This window comes from Oryctolagus cuniculus, chromosome 6 (assembly GCF_964237555.1).
Source record: "Oryctolagus cuniculus chromosome 6, mOryCun1.1, whole genome shotgun sequence".
NCBI lineage: Eukaryota > Metazoa > Chordata > Mammalia > Lagomorpha > Leporidae > Oryctolagus > Oryctolagus cuniculus.
Genome location: NC_091437.1, coordinates 35117087 through 35140063, shown reverse-complemented (window position 1 = coordinate 35140063; position 22977 = coordinate 35117087). Strand labels below are relative to the sequence as shown.

At 40.4% G+C, this 22977-nt stretch overlaps 1 protein-coding gene across 3 annotated transcripts in view; it reads left to right on the top strand.

Moving 5' to 3' along the window:
• The window catches only part of JAKMIP2 (janus kinase and microtubule interacting protein 2), a 200710-nt gene that overhangs the window by 130199 nt on the left and 47534 nt on the right, over positions 1-22977 (top strand). For all 3 annotated transcript variants that reach the window (XM_008255199.3, XM_051844377.2, XM_002710292.4), the window contains exons 3-10: positions 6957-7454; positions 11124-11333; positions 13191-13289; positions 15944-16090; positions 16703-16843; positions 19021-19077; positions 19565-19684; positions 20842-20970. In XM_008255199.3, coding sequence (XP_008253421.1) covers positions 6957-7454; positions 11124-11333; positions 13191-13289; positions 15944-16090; positions 16703-16843; positions 19021-19077; positions 19565-19684; positions 20842-20970 — 1401 coding nt within the window. The remainder of the gene's footprint in view (positions 1-6956; positions 7455-11123; positions 11334-13190; positions 13290-15943; positions 16091-16702; positions 16844-19020; positions 19078-19564; positions 19685-20841; positions 20971-22977) is intronic.

Below are 22977 nucleotides of genomic sequence, written 5' to 3'. Positions count from 1 at the left end.
GTCCCAAGACCTCCATGTATTCCTGAAATCACAGATGAGAGCTCACATGAGCTTTTTCTTATAAATACCTAAATAAGAAAGTAACAGTAACTAACAAAATATAACAATATATGAAAAATATAATAAAAATGATGGGAATTCTCTCTCTCAAAATATCTTATTGTGCTGCAGGTTTTTAGTAACCTCAGCTTACAATTTTGTTTCTTCATTATTTTTTAAACTTGATTTATTTTTAAAAAAAATTTTTGTTTATATAAGGTAAACAAATTTCTTTATTTCATAAATACAAATTTAGGAGCATAGTGATACTTCCCACCCCCCTTCCATCCTGCCCACATTCCCACCCTCACTCTTTTTTCCTTTCTTATTTTCTCTTTTAGTTTTTACAATGACATAATTTCACTTTACTTTATAATCATAAGCTTAACCCTCCACTAATTAAAGAAGTCAACAAATAGCAAGAAGAAAAAAACACCATTTCTCTACAGTAGAGACAAGAGCTATAAACAATAATCAAATCTCAAAATGTCAGTCTTGCTCAAATGCATTACGTTTTATTTCTGTGCTCTAGTTACCATGGATTAGGGAAAACTTATGATACTTGCCTTTTGGGGAAGACCTTTTACGTTTTTACTTAAAGGAAGTACTTTGTGGCTTCTCTTTGGCATATCCAAATTGCCAGCATCTCTCCTCTTGGGCTTCGGAACCATTGTTGGGTAAATTAAGAGTTCCTTGAGCACAAGCTCTGTAACACCCTGGCAGTCGTTTTGATAATCAAGAAAGCCACTCAGTGACTGACGGGCAGATAGTGTACACAGCATGGATATACTGGACAAAGGAGTGATTCATATCCTGGGAAGAATGCTGCTGGATGACATGAGATTTCATCGTGTTATTCAGAACAGTATGCAATTTAAACATATGAATTGTTTCTGGAATTTTCCATGTAATAATCTTGGACCACAGTTGACTGGGCAACTGAAACCATGGTTAAGGGTGCATACTGTACTTATGTTGTTGGTGATGTTAATATAACATTATATTAAAATTGCTCGATATATTAATATAGTAAATATTCGTTAAAAGTACTAATATTTCTATTGAGTGTTAATTTATTAATCTGCCATGCATTCCAGCTTTTTCAAAGGGCATTTGATCCATTGTCTAAATAAATCCTTACAACACCCGTATATGAATGGTCTCACCATCCCTAGTTTGCACAGGAGAAAATTCAGGCTGTCAAAGGTGAAGTAGCTTGCCCAAACTTTCAGAGCAAACAAGGAGGTTAGGGACTGACCTAGATCTGATCCCTGGCCCACACTGGAATTCAGTCAGACTGATTGATGGTGTGCATATGATGTACAGACTATTTTTTTCTCACCTGAAATTTGAGGAAATAAATCTACCCACATCATAGAGGTGCCTAGCATATTCAATGTACTGATAGACAATAGAGCCTATTTAGATAGGTCCCTAACTCATAATAGCCCTCCACATACCTAGTGCTAGATATTCTATGATAAAGCTCAAATTTTTTGCCTTGAAACATCTCCAGTATTCAAAATTGATTTCTTCTAATTTTCTCCATTTCTGAATATGATCATCTTCGTATATTCATTGTTACTCAGCAACAGCTCTTCATCTTTTTGTATATTCATTTCAAGAAGTATTTTAAGATGCTTAAGTTTATTTCTGCAGTGGTGCAATCTTCACTGAAAATAATTTTAAGAAGATGATTTTAGTAAAAAAAAGAAAATTATTCGTACTTTACCCACCCAAAATTAGCTCACACCCTTTGGCTCTCCTTCACAGTGAAGCACTTTTCCTGAGGATTAAAAACAAGTCATGCCTAGAAATCCTGCAAAAAAATGCCAGTCTCCATGGCAGCCCAAATAAGTGGACATAAGAAATGTTGGATGTTACTCAAGTCCTTTTTATTTTCTTTGGTTTCTATGGATTCTTTAAAGGATAGCCAAGAAGGCCAGTGTGTGTTTGTATTTGTTTTTGTCTTCAGGCTAGACTCTATTTTCTGTGCTGATGCATTATCACTGCTTTTCTTGTTGTTAATATCCCCTCCAGTGTACACAGAGAAGGTTAGTGTCTATAATTTGAGAGAAATGACAGAGTGACAGAGAGATACATCCTAATGCACCTGCAGAAAATTTGACATATAATTTTAGATCAGGTGTCTTTAACCATTTCCAGAGATAGGACTACCTCACTTTTTCAGAATACTGTACAGGTCATGGTGCTTTCACAGGCATTATGTAAGTTAACCCTTAAGGAAACCCTGGTACAGGCATTTTTTAAACAACTTTCATAGAAATGGCAAATAGTGACATAGAAATGCAAACCCAGAATTTCTTACTCTGTTCATTTTTACAATAGTCTTTCATTGTTCAAGGAAGCATTGCTAACATTTCCCTTTAGCGACTTGGTAACAGTAGTCTTTGTAGTCCTAATACTGTTCCAAATGCCTGATGTGAATACCTCCTGCTGAAGTTGTAGGTGGATAAGTTCCTATCATTTGAGCTAAAGTAACTTCCGCATTGTCTTATGTGAAAGGTAAATTTAAAGAGTTTCTAAATGGGAAATAATAAGGTCCCTCCCCTCAAAAATGTACTCTCTATGACAGGAATAAGTAAATGTTTTCTGTAAAGAGTGAGATAGTAAAATTTTTTTATTTTTATTTATTTATTTATTTATTGACAGGCAGAGTGGACAGTGAGAGAGAGAGACAGAGAGAAAGGTCTTCCTTTTGCCGTTGGTTCACCCTCCAATGGCCACCACGGCTGGCACACTGCAGCCAGTGCACCACGCTGATCCGAAGCCAGGAGCCAGGTGCTTCTCCTGGTCTCCCATGCGGGTGCAGGGCCCAAGCACTTGGGCCATCCTCCACTGTACTTCCGGGCCACAGCAGAGAGCTGCCCTGGAAGAGGGGCAACCGGGACAGAATGCGGCGCCCCAACCAGGACTAGAACCCAGTGTTCCAGCGCCACAGGGCGGAGGATTAGCCTATTGAGCCACGGCGCCGGCCGAGATAGTAAATTTTTTAAGCTTTGTGGGCCAGAAAGTTTCTGCAAACTTACTCAACTCCATTATAGCACAAAAGCAGTCGTAAGCAACCTGTAAGTTATGTGCAAGGCTATTTTCCAGTGAAACTATTCATAAAAATAGAGGGCAGGATAGATTTGGTCCATGGATTATAGTTTTCTCACCTCTGGCCCGAAAGATGCCCACTTCCATTGACTCTAAAAGAATGGAAAGCTCAAGGTTGTGCCCACTAATGCACCAAAGGAAACATCAAGAGGAGAGCTGGAGGTCCTGATGTTAGGAGATGCTTGTTTTGTTGTATACAGGGAAGGGATAGATGAGAGGCCGCTCTGGTAACTCCAGAAGACTGTGTTCTCTTAGCCACGAGATAGGATATATGATTCTTTCCTCTGGCTATGGGTTAGCCTGGAAAACACACTGACTCACCCCCTGTGATGCCTTCTGCTCCTTATTGTGTGCTGTGCTGGCAGCCCCTGGGTCCCTGTTGATGAGCAGGGCTCTTTGGTGATTTTTTAGGAGTTTCCAATCTGGGCTAGAGTTAGAAGGGGTGTTCAGGAGAACAGACATGTGTCCAAAAAAATAGTATAAATAAAAACAGGGGAAGAATCAGCAGAGAGATGCTCCCAGAGTGTGCTGGGAAGACAAAGGCAAGAAAAGTGGGGTTTGTTCAGCGCAGTTGGGGTGACAAAGCAGGAAAGGATGACCCAGCTTGTCAGTGAGACCTGGAAGGGGCAGTTCAGAAGAGGAAACTCCAGGTATGGGAGAGCGAATGGTATAGCAGAGAAAGGCTGAATCCCCTATCTCTGACAGAGGGCAGGTGAGGGAAGGGCAAAGGAGAGTTGAAAGTCCAGCAACACCTCTGTGAGAGGCTGAAAGATGAAGCTGAGAGGCTGCGATTTTATTCCACAGGAAATAGGGGCCCTGGGTGGCTTTTGAGCAGGCACGTAAATAAAACCAGAATGGGGCTTTCCTGAGAGAATTATCACCAGCAGTGTGGGGGCAAGTTAGGTTCAGCAAATGAGCCCCTCAGAACTCAAGAACAGTGCTGTCCAAGAGAACTAAGATGTGAGCCATAAATGCAAGCCATATATGAGTTCTAGATTTCATATAGTTATGATTTTTAAAAGTAGAAACAGAATTAGTTTTAATAATAGTTTCTTATATAATCAACATAAATATGACTAATCATATCTTTCACATTCATTTTAAAATTTTTATATATTTTCATTTTATTTGAAAGGTAGACAAATCTTATGTTCACTGGTTCACTACCCAAATGCTTGCAGCAGCCAGGCCTGGACCAGACTGAACGTAGGATCAGGAACTCCATCCAGTTCTCCCACATGAGTGGCAGGGCCTGACCTACTTGAGCCATCACCTGTAGCCTTCCAGGAAGCTGGATCGCAAGCAGAGGAGTGCAAACTTGAACCAGACACTCTGATAAGAGAGCATCCCAACTGCCACACCAAACACCCTTCCCATATTTTACATTCCTTAGCTCACACTAAGTCTTCAAAATCTGTAATGTGTTTTACCCTTAGAACAAATCTCCATTCAAACTTTTGATGTTCCAAGTGTGCAGTGTGGTGGTGGCTACCTGTTGGACAGCACAGCTCTATCACATGTCACAGAATAGGCATCCAGGAGACCAGAGGACAGCCTTGTGAGGGTGCCTGGCTGCATACCACATCGAGCTCCCTTGTGCTCTGAGCTCTTTTTAGAACAACCTTCATAGGGATAATCTCTGTGCTTTCAAAAGGAAATATTTGCAGGATGCTGTGAGTACTTGGAAAATAGTGTTCTGCCTAAAGGTAGGTGAACCACTAAGGTAAGTAAAATAGTGGACACTTTACGTGATAATTACAAGGTTTCAATAGGGAGTTTTAATCTTAATTTTTTTAAGCTAGAAAGTCTCTTAACTACTTTTCTCTTTTTCTACTTGCTGTGTGTATGTATGCAGGGGAGAAAACGAACAGAGGGATACAGAGAGAAAACACACATAGAGACAGACAGCAAGATGAGGGAGGGAGACAACAGAACAGGATAACCAGGAGTGTTTTTAAGCTGTTAGTACTAGGGACCTGTCCTTATCTACCGAATCAGAGACTGAGTGAGCCAGATACAGGTAGCATCATTAGTAATCCATCAGCAGGTCTGTATTATCACTAAAAATGTAACAAAACACAGAAGAACTTTTTAAAAATAGATCTATTTTTTATTAATTTGAAAGAGAGAGAGAGGCAGAGATAGAGAGATTGATTGGCCTTCCATATGCTGGTTCACTCCCCAGATGGCTCAAAGGCAAGGGCTGGCCAGACTGAAGCCTGGAGCAAGGAGCTTCTTCTAGGTCTCCCAAATGGGTGCAGGGGTCCAAGCACTTGACCCATCTTCTGCTGCCTTCCCAGGAGCATTAGCATGGAGCTGGATTGGAAGTGGAGCAGCAGGGACTTGAACTGGCGTCCATACAATATACTGGCATTGCAGGCATTGGCTTTACAAGCTACACCACATTGCCAGCCCCAGAACTTTTAACTAGAATTCTTGGAAAGCAAAAAGGAATATTCTGCTCAATTAGTTGGAGTGTTGGATTGGGCTGCAGCAAGAACAATGGCTCGGGGTGGGGGGTGGGGGGGGCGGAGAAGGAGATACAAGGAGGCATCTGAGGAGCATGCACAAAAAACCACCACCTTGAAAGGAACTACAGCCACCCAAGTCCTTTATCAGACAGAGGACCCCAAGGAGCAGCAGGGATGTTTTCCCCTTTTTTACTTACTGGGTTTTATTGCTGTGTGTGTGTGTGTGTGTGTGTGTGTGTGTTGGAACTGAGTTGCCATACCAGGAAAAGGACAAGTGAGGCTATCCCCATTGCCTTCATTTTCCACCTTCCTGCTTAGCTGTAGCACTTTCCCTTCCCCTTCCCCACAAGAAAAGGAGGGGAATCATTTATAACATACCCCAGGCACTGATTTATGAGCCTGATCACAATATCAAACCCTGAGCTATTCTGAGATGCTCACGTGTATCAGCTGGGACCTAGCTAAGGCTGTGTAGTCTAATGGGCCCTCTAGATGATCTATATTGAACTCCTCCCCACCAGGCAGAAAACCGTTAGCAATACTTCTTAACATTAATGCGCATACCAGTCGCCCGGGGATTGGTGAAAATGCCCCTTCTCATTCATAGGTCTAGGCTGGGGCCCGGGATTCTTTCCGTTAGTGGAGGATAATAAGCAGTGTACACTTTTCGTCTAGAGCTGTATTTAGTAAGCTTCTGAACACTGCCTGTGCTGCATGTGTGCTGACCACACATGGACTAGGAAATCCTGAGAACATCAAATATTTGTGTGAACAAAGTCAAATAAACAATCTACAATCTAGGCATTTCTTCTTTTTTTTTTTTTTTTTGACAGGCAGAGTGGACAGTGAGAGAGAGAGACAGAGAGAAAGGTCTTCCTTTGCCGTTGGTTCACCCTCCAATGGCCGCCGCGGCCGGCGCGCTGCAGCCAGCACACCGCGCTGATCTGAAGGCAGGAGCCAGGTGCTTTTCCTGGTCTCCCATGGGGTGCAGGGCCCAAGCACCTGGGCCATCCTCCACTGCACTCCCGGGCCACAGCAGAGAGCTGGCCTGGAAGAGGGGCAACCAGGACAGAATCCGGCACCCCGACCCGGACTAGAACCCGGTGTGCCGGCACCGCAAGGCGGAGGATTAGAGGGCATTTCATCTTTCCACAAACTGCATGCCCCGTGGTACCCTTGCCTGGGAGCGCACAGGGGCCTGGGATTTGAAAACAGAGGAGAATTAAGCCATCACAGCAGCCAGCGCTGCCAATCCTGCCTAGGAACACACCTTGCCTTTGAGGGTCATTTATTTTTTTTTTCATCCTTTTGCCTCTGTACTTTCAGGTATCCAAGCTTGAAAGAGAGAAGACACAAGAAGCCAAGAGGATCCGTGAGCTGGAGCAGCGCAAGCACACGGTGCTGGTGACAGAACTCAAAACCAAGCTCCATGAGGAGAAGATGAAGGAGCTGCAAGCCGTGCGGGAGAATCTCATCAAGCAGCACGAGCAGGAGATGTCGAGGACAGTGAAGGTGCGGGACGGAGAGATCCAGAGGCTCAAGTCGGCCCTGTGTGCTCTACGGGACGGCAGCAGCGACAAAGTAAGGACAGCGCTCACCATTGAGGCCCGGGAGGAGGCCCGGAAACTGTTTGATGCAGAGCGCCTTAAGCTCTTACAGGAAATTGCGGACCTGAAAACAGCCAAGAAGCAGGTGGACGAGGCTCTGAGCAATATGATCCAAGCGGATAAGATCAAGGCCGGGGACCTTAGGAGTGAGCACCAATCCCACCAAGAAGCCATCTCGAAGATCAAGTGGGAGTCCGAGCGGGATATTCGGAGGCTGGTTAGTAATCCTGGCGGCCCCAGGCAGAACCACCTTCTGTCCAGGTTTCAGAATGCTGTGGGGTTTATTTTTCCGGTGTTTCCTTGTTAGTGGATGCTAATAAACAGTGCACACTTTTGTCTAGTGCTGTATTTAAAATACAAACTAGATCACTAGGGAGGGAGGGAGATCTAAGGAAAGCTAAGGGCAGGCCAAAAATGGATTGCAAATGTAAGCAATTTTGGAATCGCCTTTCTCAAATGAACTCGAGGTTCTCCCAGACCACATGTGTGGAGAAAACACCTACATTCCTGGATATCTGCAAAAATATTCTAAATTATGTGCTCCTCAGAAGTCAGCTTGTTTTGTGGGGTTTCCATTTGTAAAGTGTTACTGGATGTTTTACGGGGGATAGCAAAGTAGCTACAGCTTTCCCTGTGTGTGAAAATGGCAGCCACTGTGAATATCTCAAGTGATTTGCCATTCGATTTTCCAAGAATACTATCTGGAAACAGGACACAGAGACACAAAATCCCTAGTCATTTTAAAAACTGGTCTTTTCCCCAAAATAAACATGGGCCACTTACAACAGGAACCATTATAAATTTTAAGTTGTGTGTCCTTCCTAAGTAACTTTTTTGCTTTTCACAATTTCCAAGACTTACTTCAACCCCTAAAGTTGCCTTCCTTTTAACAAATAGCCAAAAGTCACATGATTTTTTTTACCATGCTTAAAAACAAAACAAATGGAACAATTGTCTGAAAGCTGTAATGCCCTAATTTGAAATTGCCCAGCTATTTTAAAAGAAACCTTTATATTTACTATACTCAGATATTCAGCATTAGTTAAAGTTTAGTTTTAACTTATCAAATAAGCCATCACCTGTTAGAATGTACTTTCTACTTCACTAGAAAATGTATCTTTTTAAGAGAAACTATACTTTCCCTCATGTGTCAAGCAATGCTAAGTAATTGAAGTAATTGTTTTTGAAGAATTTCCATTATGTCCCTTGGATGATATCTCTAAGATTTCAATTTTAAGTTCAAAGTAGTTATCATGGAACACTTTCAAAAACTAAGGATGTATAATGTTCTTTGCACTGCAGTACAATGTGACTGTGAAATGTTGCCTTTGCTACACTTTGCATGCTTTATCTGCAGCTCATTCTATTGTATTTTTTCGATAATAAAGACCAAACACAGTGCAGACATATTGGTTCTGCCCTGCCTTTGGTTTCGGAAACAATAATGACTGATGAAGAAAGAATCAAGACTGTGAACTCTGAAGCCAGCAGGTAAGTAATGAAAAAGGAAGCTTTGCATTAAGTATTTTTGATTCTTAAGGGCTTTCAATATAAAATCTGCAAATATGTTCCCTTGTTGATTTGTAAATTGTTTCCGTGACATCATTTCATCAAAGCATACATTAAGTAGCCAGAAAATCCCTCTTAGTGACAATTTAAAAGTTAAGCCACTTTAAAAGGGGTTTGAAAATTGGGTAAAAACAGAATAACATAGACAACTGTTTCAATAAAACAGATGTACTCGTATTCATTTTTTCATTCTTCCTTATCCTGTTCCTACCCCATGCCCTAATTCCATTTTTGTAACTGGAAGGGAGGGAAATGGGAGCTGTTCTGTTTAGGAGGTTCCCTCAGAGAATTCTGGTATGCATCCCTTTCCATCAATGAAATATAACTTTGGTCAATATTCAGTATTCTGAGGTGAGAGAGCATGCTTATAACCACTATGCAATAGAATTACCACAATAATAATTACTAAGGTACTCCACTGAAAACCAGCATGGAAAATGCTGGAAGATGGGTAATCTTGAGGCAAGAGGAGCATAGTGCCTGAGAAAGGCCTCTAGTATCACAAGAGTGAATTAAAAAATCAGGTTTCAATACTGACTAGCAGATGACTACCACCAACATTTTTGGTGTTTTTAATTTTTTTTTAATTTGAGAGGCAGAGAGGACTCAACTACTTGAGTCAGCATCAACTAACTCTCAGGTGGGAAGCTCCAAGCAGTAGCTGGAGCCAAGAATCAAGCTTAGGCACTTCAGTGTGCTTTACAGGCACCTGCTCCCTGGAGCCAGCTTTTAAACCTTTCAGGTCACCTGTCGTCATCTATAACACAGTGATAACAGAATCTACTGAATAAGACTGCTCTGAAATGAGATGAAGTATGTAAATTTCTCACTTTAGTGCTTTAAATATACTAAAAGATGGATATATTTCAGTTATGATGATGGTGATGATCGGAGTGTTTATGTGGGAAGTAATGGAATCGAGCTCAGTCGGGGAGGATACATCAGAATCAATTAGGAACAGGCAGATTGGGTGCTAAATTAAAATGTATATAACACTATAGATGACAGGTTTGACAGAAAAATGCATTACCCAGTTAAGAATAGGAGTGGACTCACTGCAAAGAGATACAAACTAGAAGTGATATTTGTATTCCAGAATTAACAGGACAGTAATGATCATTTACAAATTATCAGATGACACCATAGGATCATGTAGAATTTAATGCCCTCCCAAAATTGACCTAAAGTTTAATCTTGTGACTTGGTGGCAAAAGCTCACAGATATTTGGAAAATATGAAACTATGTAATGTAATTTCTGCCTCAAATATTTTTTCTTGTATAAACAGCACAACAAAGATTTATACAAAGTGAATTGTTGTAAAGAATTATTTTGAGAAATAGGAAAATGGTAAAATTTTCTCTGTATTGGATATCTTTTCCCTATTTGCATATTGAATATTTGCATAGAATACAGTAAAATGAGAAGAAATGTTACTGTCAATGACCGGGCTGTCTATTTTACAGTCACTTTGTTATCCCTCATCCAGGAATGGCAGAAAGGTTCCATGGCAGTGGAACGCTGATCAGTTGGTATCCAATGCCTTTGGCTCTGCTTTGAGAAATATTTTTGAGGACATGATCAGGCTTAGCAGAAATGAGTGTTGGAATCACTACATATATCCCGCAGATGAAGGAGGGGAGATAGTGTCTAATATAGCCCCGTTTTGCCATCCCTGTTCGAGTCCCAACCATCATTTTCTGAGCATAAGGGCAGAATGTTTGCTAAAAGCTGGCTGCTGTACAATATGAATGGGAGTGGAAAGAGCCACATGACATGACCCATGGATGGACTCCTCTCCAAATTCACTACTTGAACACAAACATGGTAGTCTTAGGAGATGACTCAGTCATTGGGAACTCTGCAGTTTCTTCAGTTGCAAGTGGCCTAACTGTGACAGCTGTTACTTGAATTGAACTCAAATGTCCACTCCCCTTGAAGAGAAAGCAACACAAATGTGCTAGGAAACATTGTAGTGGTGTATTTAGTGTCTGTCTTTATCTACACTAATAACCTATTTTAAAGTTTGCCTTTGCTTTCTGTATTTAACCAGCCTAGACCATTTCAAGCAATCTACTGAATGAAAACATCTACACAGGATATGGTAGAGAGAAAAATGACTCTCCTTGACATTTAATTAACCTCAACAGCCGTTCATTTCACAATGTTGCTCAATGTATTCATGAATTGAGTACACTTGTTATGTCCACTTTTTCCTGATTTCATTTAGAAGAAAGAAGTTAAACTCATACCGCTATGAAAATGCATTTCTTCACAGCATTGCTAAATAAGAATATTCTGGGTCTCGTTTAATTCAGATGGATGAAATCAAAGCCAAGGACAGGATCATCTTTTCGCTGGAAAAGGAACTGGAGACCCAGACAGGCTATGTACAGAAACTCCAGCTGCAGAAGGAGGCTTTGGATGAGCAACTCTTTCTCGTCAAGGAGGCTGAGTGTAACATGAGCAGTCCGAAACGGGAAATCCCAGGAAGGGCAGGAGACGGCTCTGAACATTGCGGCAGTCCTGTAAGTCTGTCCAAGTTGAAGTTCAGAACTCAGGAGTCATCTTTTATTTAGCTTCCAAATTTTTCTTTTCACTTAAGCACTTTTCATTTTACTACAAAGAAATCAATTTTACCTCCCATTATACCACCAGCTAGTATCTTGGGAAGAGGGTTTTCTAAACTGATAGACAGCAAAAGTGGTCTGTGCTGCATTAGTAGATCACGTGAAAAATATGGCTCTCTTTAAATCCCTCATAGAATTTTCTAGGCAAGCAATACCTTTCCAGTTTAAGTCTATTATAAGAATCATAAATTAGATGGAAATATTTTACCTCTTGCCAAGAATAATCATTTTCCCTTATGCGAACAATTGGGTTAGAAATTGATAAAGGAGGTTATCATTTAAAGGGATCAAAATGTATAACTGTATGAGAAACTAAACCGGTTATGCTCATCCTGTGAAAGCTTCTAGTCTTATTGAACTTGCCACTCATTTCCCTTGATGTTCAACACTTTATATAAGAAATTATTTTCAAAAGTACGATGATGGAATAGGGCTTGTCTGTAGTTTGCTAACACATCTATACCTTTCAAGTTATTAGCTGCTAAAAAGATGAAAATGTATTATTTAAGAACAGAGATGAGTTCTACTAAAGTACTACTTAGTACCAAGTGATGAATAATTCAAGAATTGGTATTCAAGAATATATATAGTCAAGATATATATATATATATATATATCCTGGCGGGAGGTAGAGACAGTACTGATCTAGGATTTAGCAGATGTATGCTTTGGTTCTATCACTGACACCTGCAATGTGTCATACTTGTGGAGAAAATAGCATATATGTGTATTATATTTGATTTATTGATTCTAAACATGAAACCTGAAACAGGTAACAGCCTCCCTGATTTTTACCCATTCTGCTGACTCTTGGAGAGTACTGTGACTCTAGAGATACAATAGGTGTGAAATTGCTGTGTCAACAATACTGCACCAACAAAATGTAAGATGATAATAAAATTGCAAGCATATGCTAATAATCCTATGGACTAGCTGAGAGGCAAGCCATGATTGCTGTGTGTAAAGTGATTTGTGGCAGTTTTGTCAGTAGGAAAGCCAGTTGCACTAGGTAAAAATATACCAGCAGAGCCTCTCCTACCAACTGCTGTTTTTTTTGTTTTTTGTTTTTTGTTTTTTGTTTTTTTGACAGGCAGAGTGGACAGTGAGAGAGAGAGACAGAGAGAAAGGTCTTCCTTTTCCACTGGTTCACTCTCCAATGGCCGCTGCGGCCAGCGTGCTGCGGCCAGCGCACTGCGCTGATCCAAAGCTGGGAGCCAGGTGCTTCTCCTGGTCTCCCATGCGGGTCCAACTGCTGCTTTTTATACATGAAGGTCACACAGTGACCTTTTCTCACTCTGACCTTTTCTCCAGGGATATGCAGGACTTTACAAGCCCATTCCCAGCTCCTACCCAGTCCCCTCTTTGGCTACGTGGAATAGCAGTAGATCTGTGTAAGCAGTGGGGAGCAAGATGCATCCACGACACAAGGGTTGCTCCTTGATCTCATGTAATTACAACGGAACCATGGTCTCGGAGGACACAGCTCTGAAAGGCTGATTCAGCCTTCTGCTCCCCTGCCCATGAGCCCAGCCTTTGGGGTGTAACTGCTACAAGGGAATTCATTTGTAATTTCAACCAGGATTTCTCCTAAATTCAAACCACGAATATTAGGGGGAAAAGTAGATAATTATTCTTCTCTAAATAAGAGAATATTTTACTCTCAGTAAAGAGAACTGTGCCAATTAATTTTATGAGCAGTATTCCAAAAGTGAAAAGTGTTATCAAGGAAATAACCATTTTAATTTTCATCGGTAGGATTTGAGAAGAAATCAGAAGAGAATAGCTGAATTGAACGCCACTATAAGAAAATTAGAAGACAGGAATACTTTGCTTGGAGATGAGCGAAATGAATTGGTGAGTTACATCAGAATGTTTCTACTTTATTTTCCTGTTAGGCATTGTGTTAGAGAAGTATATATGAAGCTTTAGAAGTAAAACATAACAGAAAAAAAGTACACATTAATAAATGTTCACAACATGGTACATCCTTATAACCCTCAAATGGATGAATAAGTGGAAAGTTACCAGAATCTCAGGACCTCCCTTTTGTGTGACCCCTCCTAATCACCATCCTTCTAAAGTTAACCACTACCCTGACTTCTGTAGGCACAGATGGCTCTTACCATTGGTAAACATTTTTGTCAGGGGAATCATGCAATATTTTCTCTTTTGTGTCTGGCTTCTTTTCTTTAGCATGATATTTGTGATTGTATAACATGTAAGATTCATTCATATTTTATTATTCAATGAATAACATATTATTCAAATTGGCATTTGTCTTATTTAAAATTTTCTGTATCCTTACTCATATTTGTGTCTGCTTATTCTCCTAACATATTGGTCTATATCTCTTATTTCTTTCAGTTTGCCCATATGTATTTGAAATTGTTTTACTATATGCATATAAATTAATATTTGTTACATGTTTTTAGTGTACTGAGCCTTTTACCACTATGAAATTTTTCTCTGGTTATACTTCTTGATTTAAAGCCTTTATTATTATTAATTGAATTATATCAGGTTTTCTTGTGTTTACATAAATCTGTGTATACATGTATACATACATATATATTGCTTTCTGCTTTCCTTTGTTATATATTGGGTATGTCTTTTAAAAGAACCATTTTATTGGGTACTAGAGGACTCTTATATATGAAAGAATTAGTTATTTTCTTCGTGTTTACATACATTTTATATGAGTTGTGTATATTAAGCAAATGTAATTTTTTAAAGCACATGTCATTGGCCACCCAAAGAGACACAGATTAAGATAATGAACCTAATGGAGTAGTTTATTTATCTTTTTATGCACTCAGTAATTAATATTAATGATTCAGGGATGAAAGTTCAGGAATTGCAGATTAAGTCAAATTATTTATGAAAAATAAGCCCAATTTTGGTCGTTGATATCAAATTGAGACTGAAGATAGAATTGTTGAAATGCTATTCAAGAATCACAATGAGAGGTCTTTCATACATTCATGGACAGTTATGTTTCCCCTGTCACAACTTCCTAAAATGTCAGATTCTCAAGAACAAGAGGGAATGTTTTTAAAACTCTGTCCAGATATTTCCGATTTACACCTTGCCTTTCCTTGCTTTGGTAGCTCTACCACCTAGGCATATCCACATTCAGAATCATTCATATGAAAATGATGAATTAATCATGAGAACTTCAACTTGGAAACCTGTTATGTATAGGATGATCATAAAATATATTATCTAACCGAGAGACTTTGGAGAGTAAAAGGTAGAACTATTTTTTTTGGACAGGCAGAGTGGACAGTGAGAGAGAGACAGAGAGAAAGGTCTTCCTTTGCCGTTGGTTCACCCTCCAATGGCTGCCACGGCTGGCGAGCTGTGGCCGGCGCACCGCGCTGATCTGATGGCAGGAGCCAGGTGCTTCTCTTGGTCTCCCATGGGGTGCAGGGCCCAAGCACTTGGGCCATCCTCCACTGCCTTCCCGGGCCACAGCAGAGAGCTGGCCTGGAAGAGGGGCAACCAGGACAGAATCCGGCACCCCGACCGGGACTAGAACCTGGTGTGCCGGCGCCACTAGGTGGAGGATTAGCCTATTGAGCCACGGTGCCGGCCAAAAGGTAGAACTATTAACAATTACTTCCAAGACAGCAAGTATAAATTTAGATCAGTGGTTCTAAACAAGAGGTGATCTGGGTAAAATCTGGTGACATCTCTGGTTGTCACAACTGGCAGGGTGTTACTGACATCTAGTCGGTAGAGGCCAGGGATATTGGAAAACATCCTACAGCACACAGGAATGCCCCTAACAACAAAAAATATCTGGGCCTAAATGTCAAGGGTACAGAGGTTGAAACAGTCTACTTTAGAATGACCAGGCAAATGAGAATGTACGTATTGTCCCTCTTGATTGTGAGTGGTCGTAATACAATCATACTTTACTTAGGCTTGGTGAGGATTGGATATTCTTAAAGATAAACATCAATATAGTTCAAAAATTTCATGGGATTTTTGCCCAAAATAAAGCTTATTGTGAGTCAGGGGATTCTAGCAACATCTCTGTGGGACAGAGCAGGCTTTGGAGACATCAGGATGGGATTCAGGTCCTGGTTGCATTGCCTAGTGACTGTGAAACGGATGAGCTACTTTGTCTCTCTCAGCCAATGAGAGGTCATCCCAGGTCCAGGGCTCAGAGTTGAGCATAGTGGAGTAACTGCTAGAGAGAAAGCCAATCCAACAGGGAGGACTTTTATCCTCAGCATTTCCATAAGCAGTATCTCCGCAGCACCTGTTAACGTTATAGATTGATAGCGGGTTTGAAGACTGATGAAAAACCATCAGAGGGAATAGGAAACAAAGTAAGTGATCCATTCCATGAGGGACTGCACTGTCAGTGTTCAGCCCTGAGACACATGGTGCAGAAGGCAAAGGTGGTGATAGAGGGGTGGTCACTCTCTCCAGTTGATTCTCCCTGTGCCAAATCCCACCCCCCAACCACAGGAGACAATTTTTCATTTATTTCTTCCCAGTTAAAACGCGTGCGGGAAACGGAAAAGCAATGTAAACCTCTCCTGGAAAGGAACAAGTGCCTCGCCAAGAGAAATGATGAACTGATGGTGTCTTTGCAGCGCATGGAAGAAAAACTGAAAGCCGTTACCAAGGAAAATTTAGAAATGGTTTGTATTGCGACTCTGCAAAACTGGAGCGCCCTTCCTTAGGTTACTCCAGTCACCTGACTTTTTTCTCTGCTTATTTTCTAAATACAATGCTATTTGGATTTCCCCTTATGTAAGCAAGGAAGAAGGCAAGAGAAGTCTGCTGGCTCTGAAGTTTACGGGGTTTCTAAATTTGCAGAACCATAGGAGTGTTTCCAGAAATCTACATGCTCTCCAAAAGCTCAGAAACTCCTCAGCCCCAGAAACCTCCTTCAAAGATGTCATTAACATGCTCTTTACACACCTTGACAGCAGGAACACCTCAGCAGCAAGGATCTAGTAGTAGTTGGGAGGCAGATACCATCACTTGTATTATGTATGAACAAGTGATATGCTAATGTACTCCTTAACTGACTTCTAATACAGTTAAAGAGATCTTCAGATAATCCCCAACAATTTCAATGCATTATAGCAGATCAGATATACTCAAGGGTTTTAGTCGGTGTGTCTGTATTCTGCACAGCACTCATTTTTACATGGAATCTCACAGATATTATACTAATATTTTTTGCCAACAGTGAAGGTTTGGGATTTTTAAAAACTCTACCTGTATTTTCTTCTTTTCCAATCCAGAAAGAAAAAATAACTTCCCATCCACCTTTGAAGAAATTAAAATCTCTGAATGACCTTGACCAAGCCAATGAAGAACAAGAGACGGAGTTTCTTAAACTGCAGGTCATTGAGCAACAGAACATTATTGATGAGCTCACAAGGGTAGGTCTGGATCAATCTGTAAACTTTAAGCTGTTCCCAAAGACAAGAAGCCAGCAAATCAACACACACTGGAAGTTTTAAATAATTTTGGATTACTCCCAGAGGCCCAAGTGCAAATGTTCAATATATAATTATGTTCAAGAGACTGTATCCCAAAGATATTTTATGTTATTAAATTGCTTTATACCTTTTCAAATATAATCCCTTGTCATCTAATCTAGTTGCAAATAATAACTGTGAAGCCCATTAGGAGAACTTTCAAATGCGCATTACATAAGTGGGTAGGTAGAGTGACTATGTGTTTGAACTGCCTTCCAGTATACCAGGATCCTGATACTTAGAGATTAAATATTTTGCCTAGAATAACAGGATCGTATCCCAATATTTTCCAGCACTTAATATAGTATCTAGTACATTGATGCCATTTAATTAACATTTGTTGAATAGACAGCAATACCGTAATTACCTTATGGAAGGGAAGTTCCAGGCCAGATTTTTCTGATGATTACTTCAGTACCTACTGAATAGACAGAGCAGTTATCACTCCCATTTGTAAACTCTGGTTGTCTTGGGGTTTTCTTCTTTACCGCTCTGTCTTTATTCTGTGAATGACATCTTTTGTCACTCTCACTTCAAGAGGAAGCGAAGGCCTAACAGCTGAAGGAATGAGCAATGGGTTTTCTATCAGAAGTCTCCAGAGTAGGGTGAGCAGGATGGTTCACTGTTGTCAAGAGATGGAAAAAGTATAGCTTCTGTGTATAATTTTTTGAAGTCTGTCCTTTTAACAATTCCTTGTTGAGTGTGTGTTGTAATGTGTATATAAGATTAGAAGGACTAGGTAAATACATAATTAATATATATATATATATTTTTTTTTTTTGACAGGAAGAGTGGACAGTGAGAGAGAGAGACAGAGAGAAAGGTCTTCCTTTTGCCATTGGTTCACCCTCCAATGGCCGCCGCGGCCGGCGCGCTGCGGCCGGCGCACCGCGCTGATCCGATGGCAGGAGCCAGGAGCCAGGTGCTTTTCCTGGTCTCCCATGGGGTGCAGGGCCCAAGCACCTGGGCCATCCTCCACTGCACTCCCTGGCCACAGCAGAGGGCTGGCCTGGAAGAGGGGCAACCGGGACAGAATCCGGCGCCCCGACCGGGACTAGAACCCGGTGTGCCGGCGCCGCTAGGCGGAGGATTAGCCTAGTGAGCCACGGCGCCGGCCCATAATTAATATATTTTAAAAGTTAAACATACTGAGGTTGCATGATCAAAATATGTTTACTTATAAGGGTGAGAAATCAAAAAGCCTAAATATCACTGGCTTAATCAAGACTATTTTTCAAATGTAGTCTGGAGCCGTATCTTTCACTTCAATTCTACATCATAATAACCTATAAATCTACAAGATTCATTAGCTCAGGAACTTCCCTGCCTTTGTACATTCTGAGATAAAGCGGTGAATTTGTTACAGAATTTGGGGCTCTTTAGGCATGTTATTTAGAGAACACTTATTCCTTATTCCAGCCAGTTTAATTTTGTGCAGTAAATACATAGAGCACTTTAGTGGATAAATGCCAAATGCCCACGACATCTCCATTCACAACAGGATTGAACCAAGAAATTTATTACTATTTCTAGGTATTGAGTTTTCCAAAGAATTGAAAACAATAGCAACAAATGAAACAGTGCATTCCAACCTACCAATTCTTTGTTCTCTGTCCATTGTCAGGGGCTGCAAGTCCATGCAAGGATTCAAAAACTGTCAAAAGACAGCTGTCTATGCTTTACAAATTACTCAAAAGAATGAGGTTTTATGGTATTTTGAAACAATATATTTTCTAACACAAATTTAAATTAACTGTGGGATTGGGAAAATGGAAGAACAGTGCTTTCAGGAAAATAGCTATTTAAAAGCTAGTTGATTTTCAAGTATAAAACAGAGGAGTCAGATGAGGGGAATGGTGCACTTGCGAGACTCCACATACATTGTCAAGAAAAATAAAATGTTCTTACTTTGAAAATACATATCCACAAGTTGACAAAATTTAATCCCCCCTCAACCCCCTAGTCTTATTTTAAATATAATGCCTTAAGGGGAAACAATTCTGTCTTTACAAAAAAATAAATAAGCTATAAAGAAATATGTACCAACTCTAGATTTGAAAACTCCATCTGTTTTGCAGGACCGAGAAAAGCTCATCCGTAGGAGAAAACATAGAAGAAGTTCCAAGCCAATTAAGGTAATGAGAAAAGTGGGTTAGCAGGCATTGCCACAGCCAGCCAGAGAGCTGAGCCTTGCCAGGGAATCTTCCTGCAAAAATGTGGTCCATCGTGGGCTTTATTTGCTGAAGAAAATCTCTTCTCCTGAGATTTCTCAGAAGTCAAAGAATGATTGTGTTGTGGATCTTGACCTAAAAGAGTTTTAAGTTTCTCTGAATAGAGAGGGCGCTAGGTCTTATGTGGAAAGGGTCATCTGACAAGTTGGAGAGTTATACTCTAAAAATAAGCAAGCAATAAATGTGAGTTGATGTCTCCTACTGAGTAATATTGCAGTCTGATGCACATCCTATAACTCAGCAATGTGTTTTCATTATTCACTTGAACAAGTCTTGCTATTTAATTAAATAACCCTTTCCATTTACATGTATGCCAATTGGCACTGTTTTAATTTGTCAACTTTCTCCACTTTTAGTTGTATCAGTAAATATGTACATTTCCTCTATCTAGAGACCTGTTCTGGACCCATTCATTGGCTATGATGAGGACTCCATGGATTCAGAGACATCATCCATGGCCTCATTTAGAACAGACCGCACACCAGCTACTCCTGATGATGACTTGGATGAAGTAAGCTTGTCCGCATCTCTAGAACTGGATGTTATTGTCACCGACTCTTTCCTTTAAAAGAAAGAACATGTCATTTTCCATTTCATTATGAACAATACAAAGTAATCGCATAAGAGTGACCAATTTTGATACCACTCTTGGTTTTGTTTTGTCTTGAAAAATAATTTCTCCTATGTTGTGTAACCCTCTTAGAAACTTCTTTACTGTTCAGTTCTTAACTTGAAGATTTCTTTCAAAATGAAAGTTAATTTCTGAAATTCTTCATTTACGGAAGGTGAGAATCAAAGAATATGTTCACAAGACTCTTGGACAAGTCTAAGGCAGTGTTTAGTAAAGTGTAATCTGTGGATCACCATCAATAGAATGATCAGGGGCTCAGTTGCAGTGAGAATTCCTGACTCTCCCACACAACTCCTGATTCAAGTTCTTGCATTTTCATAAAATTCTCTGGTGACTGTGTTATGCCCTGAAATTTAAAACCTAAAACTGCAAACCAGTTTTTTGTAATTCATCTGGGAAACAAGTTGTTGAATATCAATGCACTGAAAAGAGAAGAGAGCAAAACTCTGTGTAACCGTTTCCTCAAATTTAGATCCAAAATCTGGGAAAAACTCATTTGAATCCAAAATAGGTTGACATCCCAGGCCAAAATTGGTAATAGTCAGAACTGTATAAATAAGTAAATGCTTCTTTTATTAAATGCTTACATATCTTGCAATTTCCATCTTTATATTATTATAGTGCATATGTCTATAGGTACATTTTAAAATTAAATATTAAGGAACAGGAGTTTACTCTAGCACTTATAATACCCATGTCTTGTATCAGAATGCCCAGGATTCCTGGTTCTAGCTCCTGGCTCCAGCCATCTGTCAATGCAGACCCTAGGAGATAGCAGTGATGGCTCAAGTAACTAAGTACCTGCCACCCACGTGGGAGACGTGGCTTGTGTTTCCAGCTCCCAGCCTCAGCCCGAGCCTAGCCTCAGCACACCCACTCTCTTGTTCCAATTAAAAAATTGAATAGAAATAAGACAGAGTGTTAAGTACTTCTCTAACTTCTCTTTTAGAAGTGGACACTTGTTAGTGTTTCATAGTGAATGCTGGTCTTGAATATAACACTATTTTTTTTTTTTTGGCTGTGTTTTTAACCTCAAGGGCTTAGCAGCTGAAGAATCTGAGCTACGATTTCGACAATTGACAAAAGAATACCAGGCCCTCCAGAGAGCATATGCCCTCCTGCAGGAGCAGACGGGAGGTATCATTGACGCTGAACGAGAAGCGAAGGTTAGTGCGCATCTCTGGAGAGTGCTCGGAACTAGCTTGCAGCAGCGGCACAATAAAAGGGCCATCAACACAAAAACCATCAGGAGGCAGCCCTCCCTGCTCTGCAGCTTTTGAACTGTTAGCCCTTTCATGTCAGTAAACCTTGCATCCAGAGACATTCCAACCAGCTTAGATCGATGCTTTTGTTCCTTTAAAGGTAGTTGAGTGTATAGTTTCTGCTGTTTGAAAACTTACATTTTCAAAGCTAGACAATAATGGATTTTGATAATCCAGTTTTAAAATTTCTTACTCGGAAAAAGAACTTTTATCTTTCAAAAGTAATGATTACCAGTTTCTGCGCAAAGTACTGTATTTGAGAGCTTACCAAGAGTTCTCTCAGACAATACCATATAACCAATAGCTATTAACCCTGTGTATCCTCTGTAAGAAACATATTTTATAAAAGAAGAATTTGAGACTCGGGTTAATTGAATTACCCAAGATCACACAACTAGTAAGCTGGGATTCCAGCTCAATTCATACTAGCTCAGATATTCTTTCCATTATTAAAGTCCTCTTAAAAGCCTATTAAAAAATCAAGGAAAATGAATGAAAAGAAAAGGAAGCACATATGCTACTAATATTTAACATTTATTAAGGCTTGCCCTGTTCCATGAATTGTACTGAGCAATTTACATGTACTCAGATACTTCAGAAAGTTCAAGAAAAAATGGAACTAAAAATAAGTTATTCTGATGCAAAGAAAAAATGAAATCTGTGCATTATTTTTTCATAACATGCATCTTCCATGAACTTTTTGAAGACTCCTCATATTACCTGTGTAATCCTAAAGCAATTCTATGAGTTATGTACCATCATTATCTCCATTTTGCAAAACAGATCATAGCTAAGTAGAAGTTAAATTTGGCTTACTTAGGTTAAACCAGACATCACAAAGCTAGAATATGAACCTAGGCTTTCAAGTCATTCCCACTATGCTGGAAGTGCCTCATAGCTTAGTTTACATGAGACAAGAGGGAGCATGACCATCCAGTGATATTCTCCCACCTTTTTTCTGGAGTGTCTATAATACATGGGTGAGTGTTGAAGGAAGTACTGTAAGTTGTTTACTGGGAAAGGATAGATGTTACAGCTCCATGTGTTTAAGTGGTATCATGAAAGTAAACACAGGCACATACACATACATGGTAAACATGTCTCAGAAAACACTGTGGGGGTGGTCACTGCGGTGCAGTGGGTTAAATCACCACTTGGGGTACCCACATCCCATATTGGAAGTCTGAGTTCAAGCCCTACCTCCACTTACAATCCAGCTTCATACTAATGCACCCTCTGGGAGGCAGCAGGTGTTGACTTAAGTACCTGGGTCCCCATCATCCACATGGGAGGCCTGAACTGCGTTCCAGACTCAATCTTCAGCCTGGTCCAGCCCTAGCTTTTTTGGGCATTTGAGGAGTGAACCAGCAGATGAAACCTCTCTCTCCCTTTCTCTCTCCCTTCTTTTTAAATAAATAAAAGTAAAGTATTCACAGAAGCTCTGTAATTTGGAATAGAGAGGCAAGCCAACACAGAAATGGGTGAATGGATGTACCTGTGTGCATCCATGTGGATGCCAATACTGCAGTATTTGTGATTCTTCGCTACCCATATTCATTATATATTTTATCAACATTCCAGAGGTGGGAAACATTTGTTCTGTCAAGAGCCGTTTGGTGATTATAACATCATTCATGGGCCATCAAAAGTATCAATTTAAAAATCAGCCTTGGGGCCAGCGCTGTGGTGTAGCGGGTAAAGTCGACACCTGCAGTGCTGGCAACCTATAATGGGCGCCAGTTCGAGTCCCAGATGCTCCACTTCCAATCCAGCTCTCTGCCATGGCCTTGGAAAGAAGTAGAAGATGGCCCAAGTTCCTGGGCCCCTGCACCTGTGTGGGAGACCCGGCGGAAGCTCTTGGCTCCTGGCTTCGGATCAGCACAGCTGCAGCCATTGCAGCCAATTGGGGAG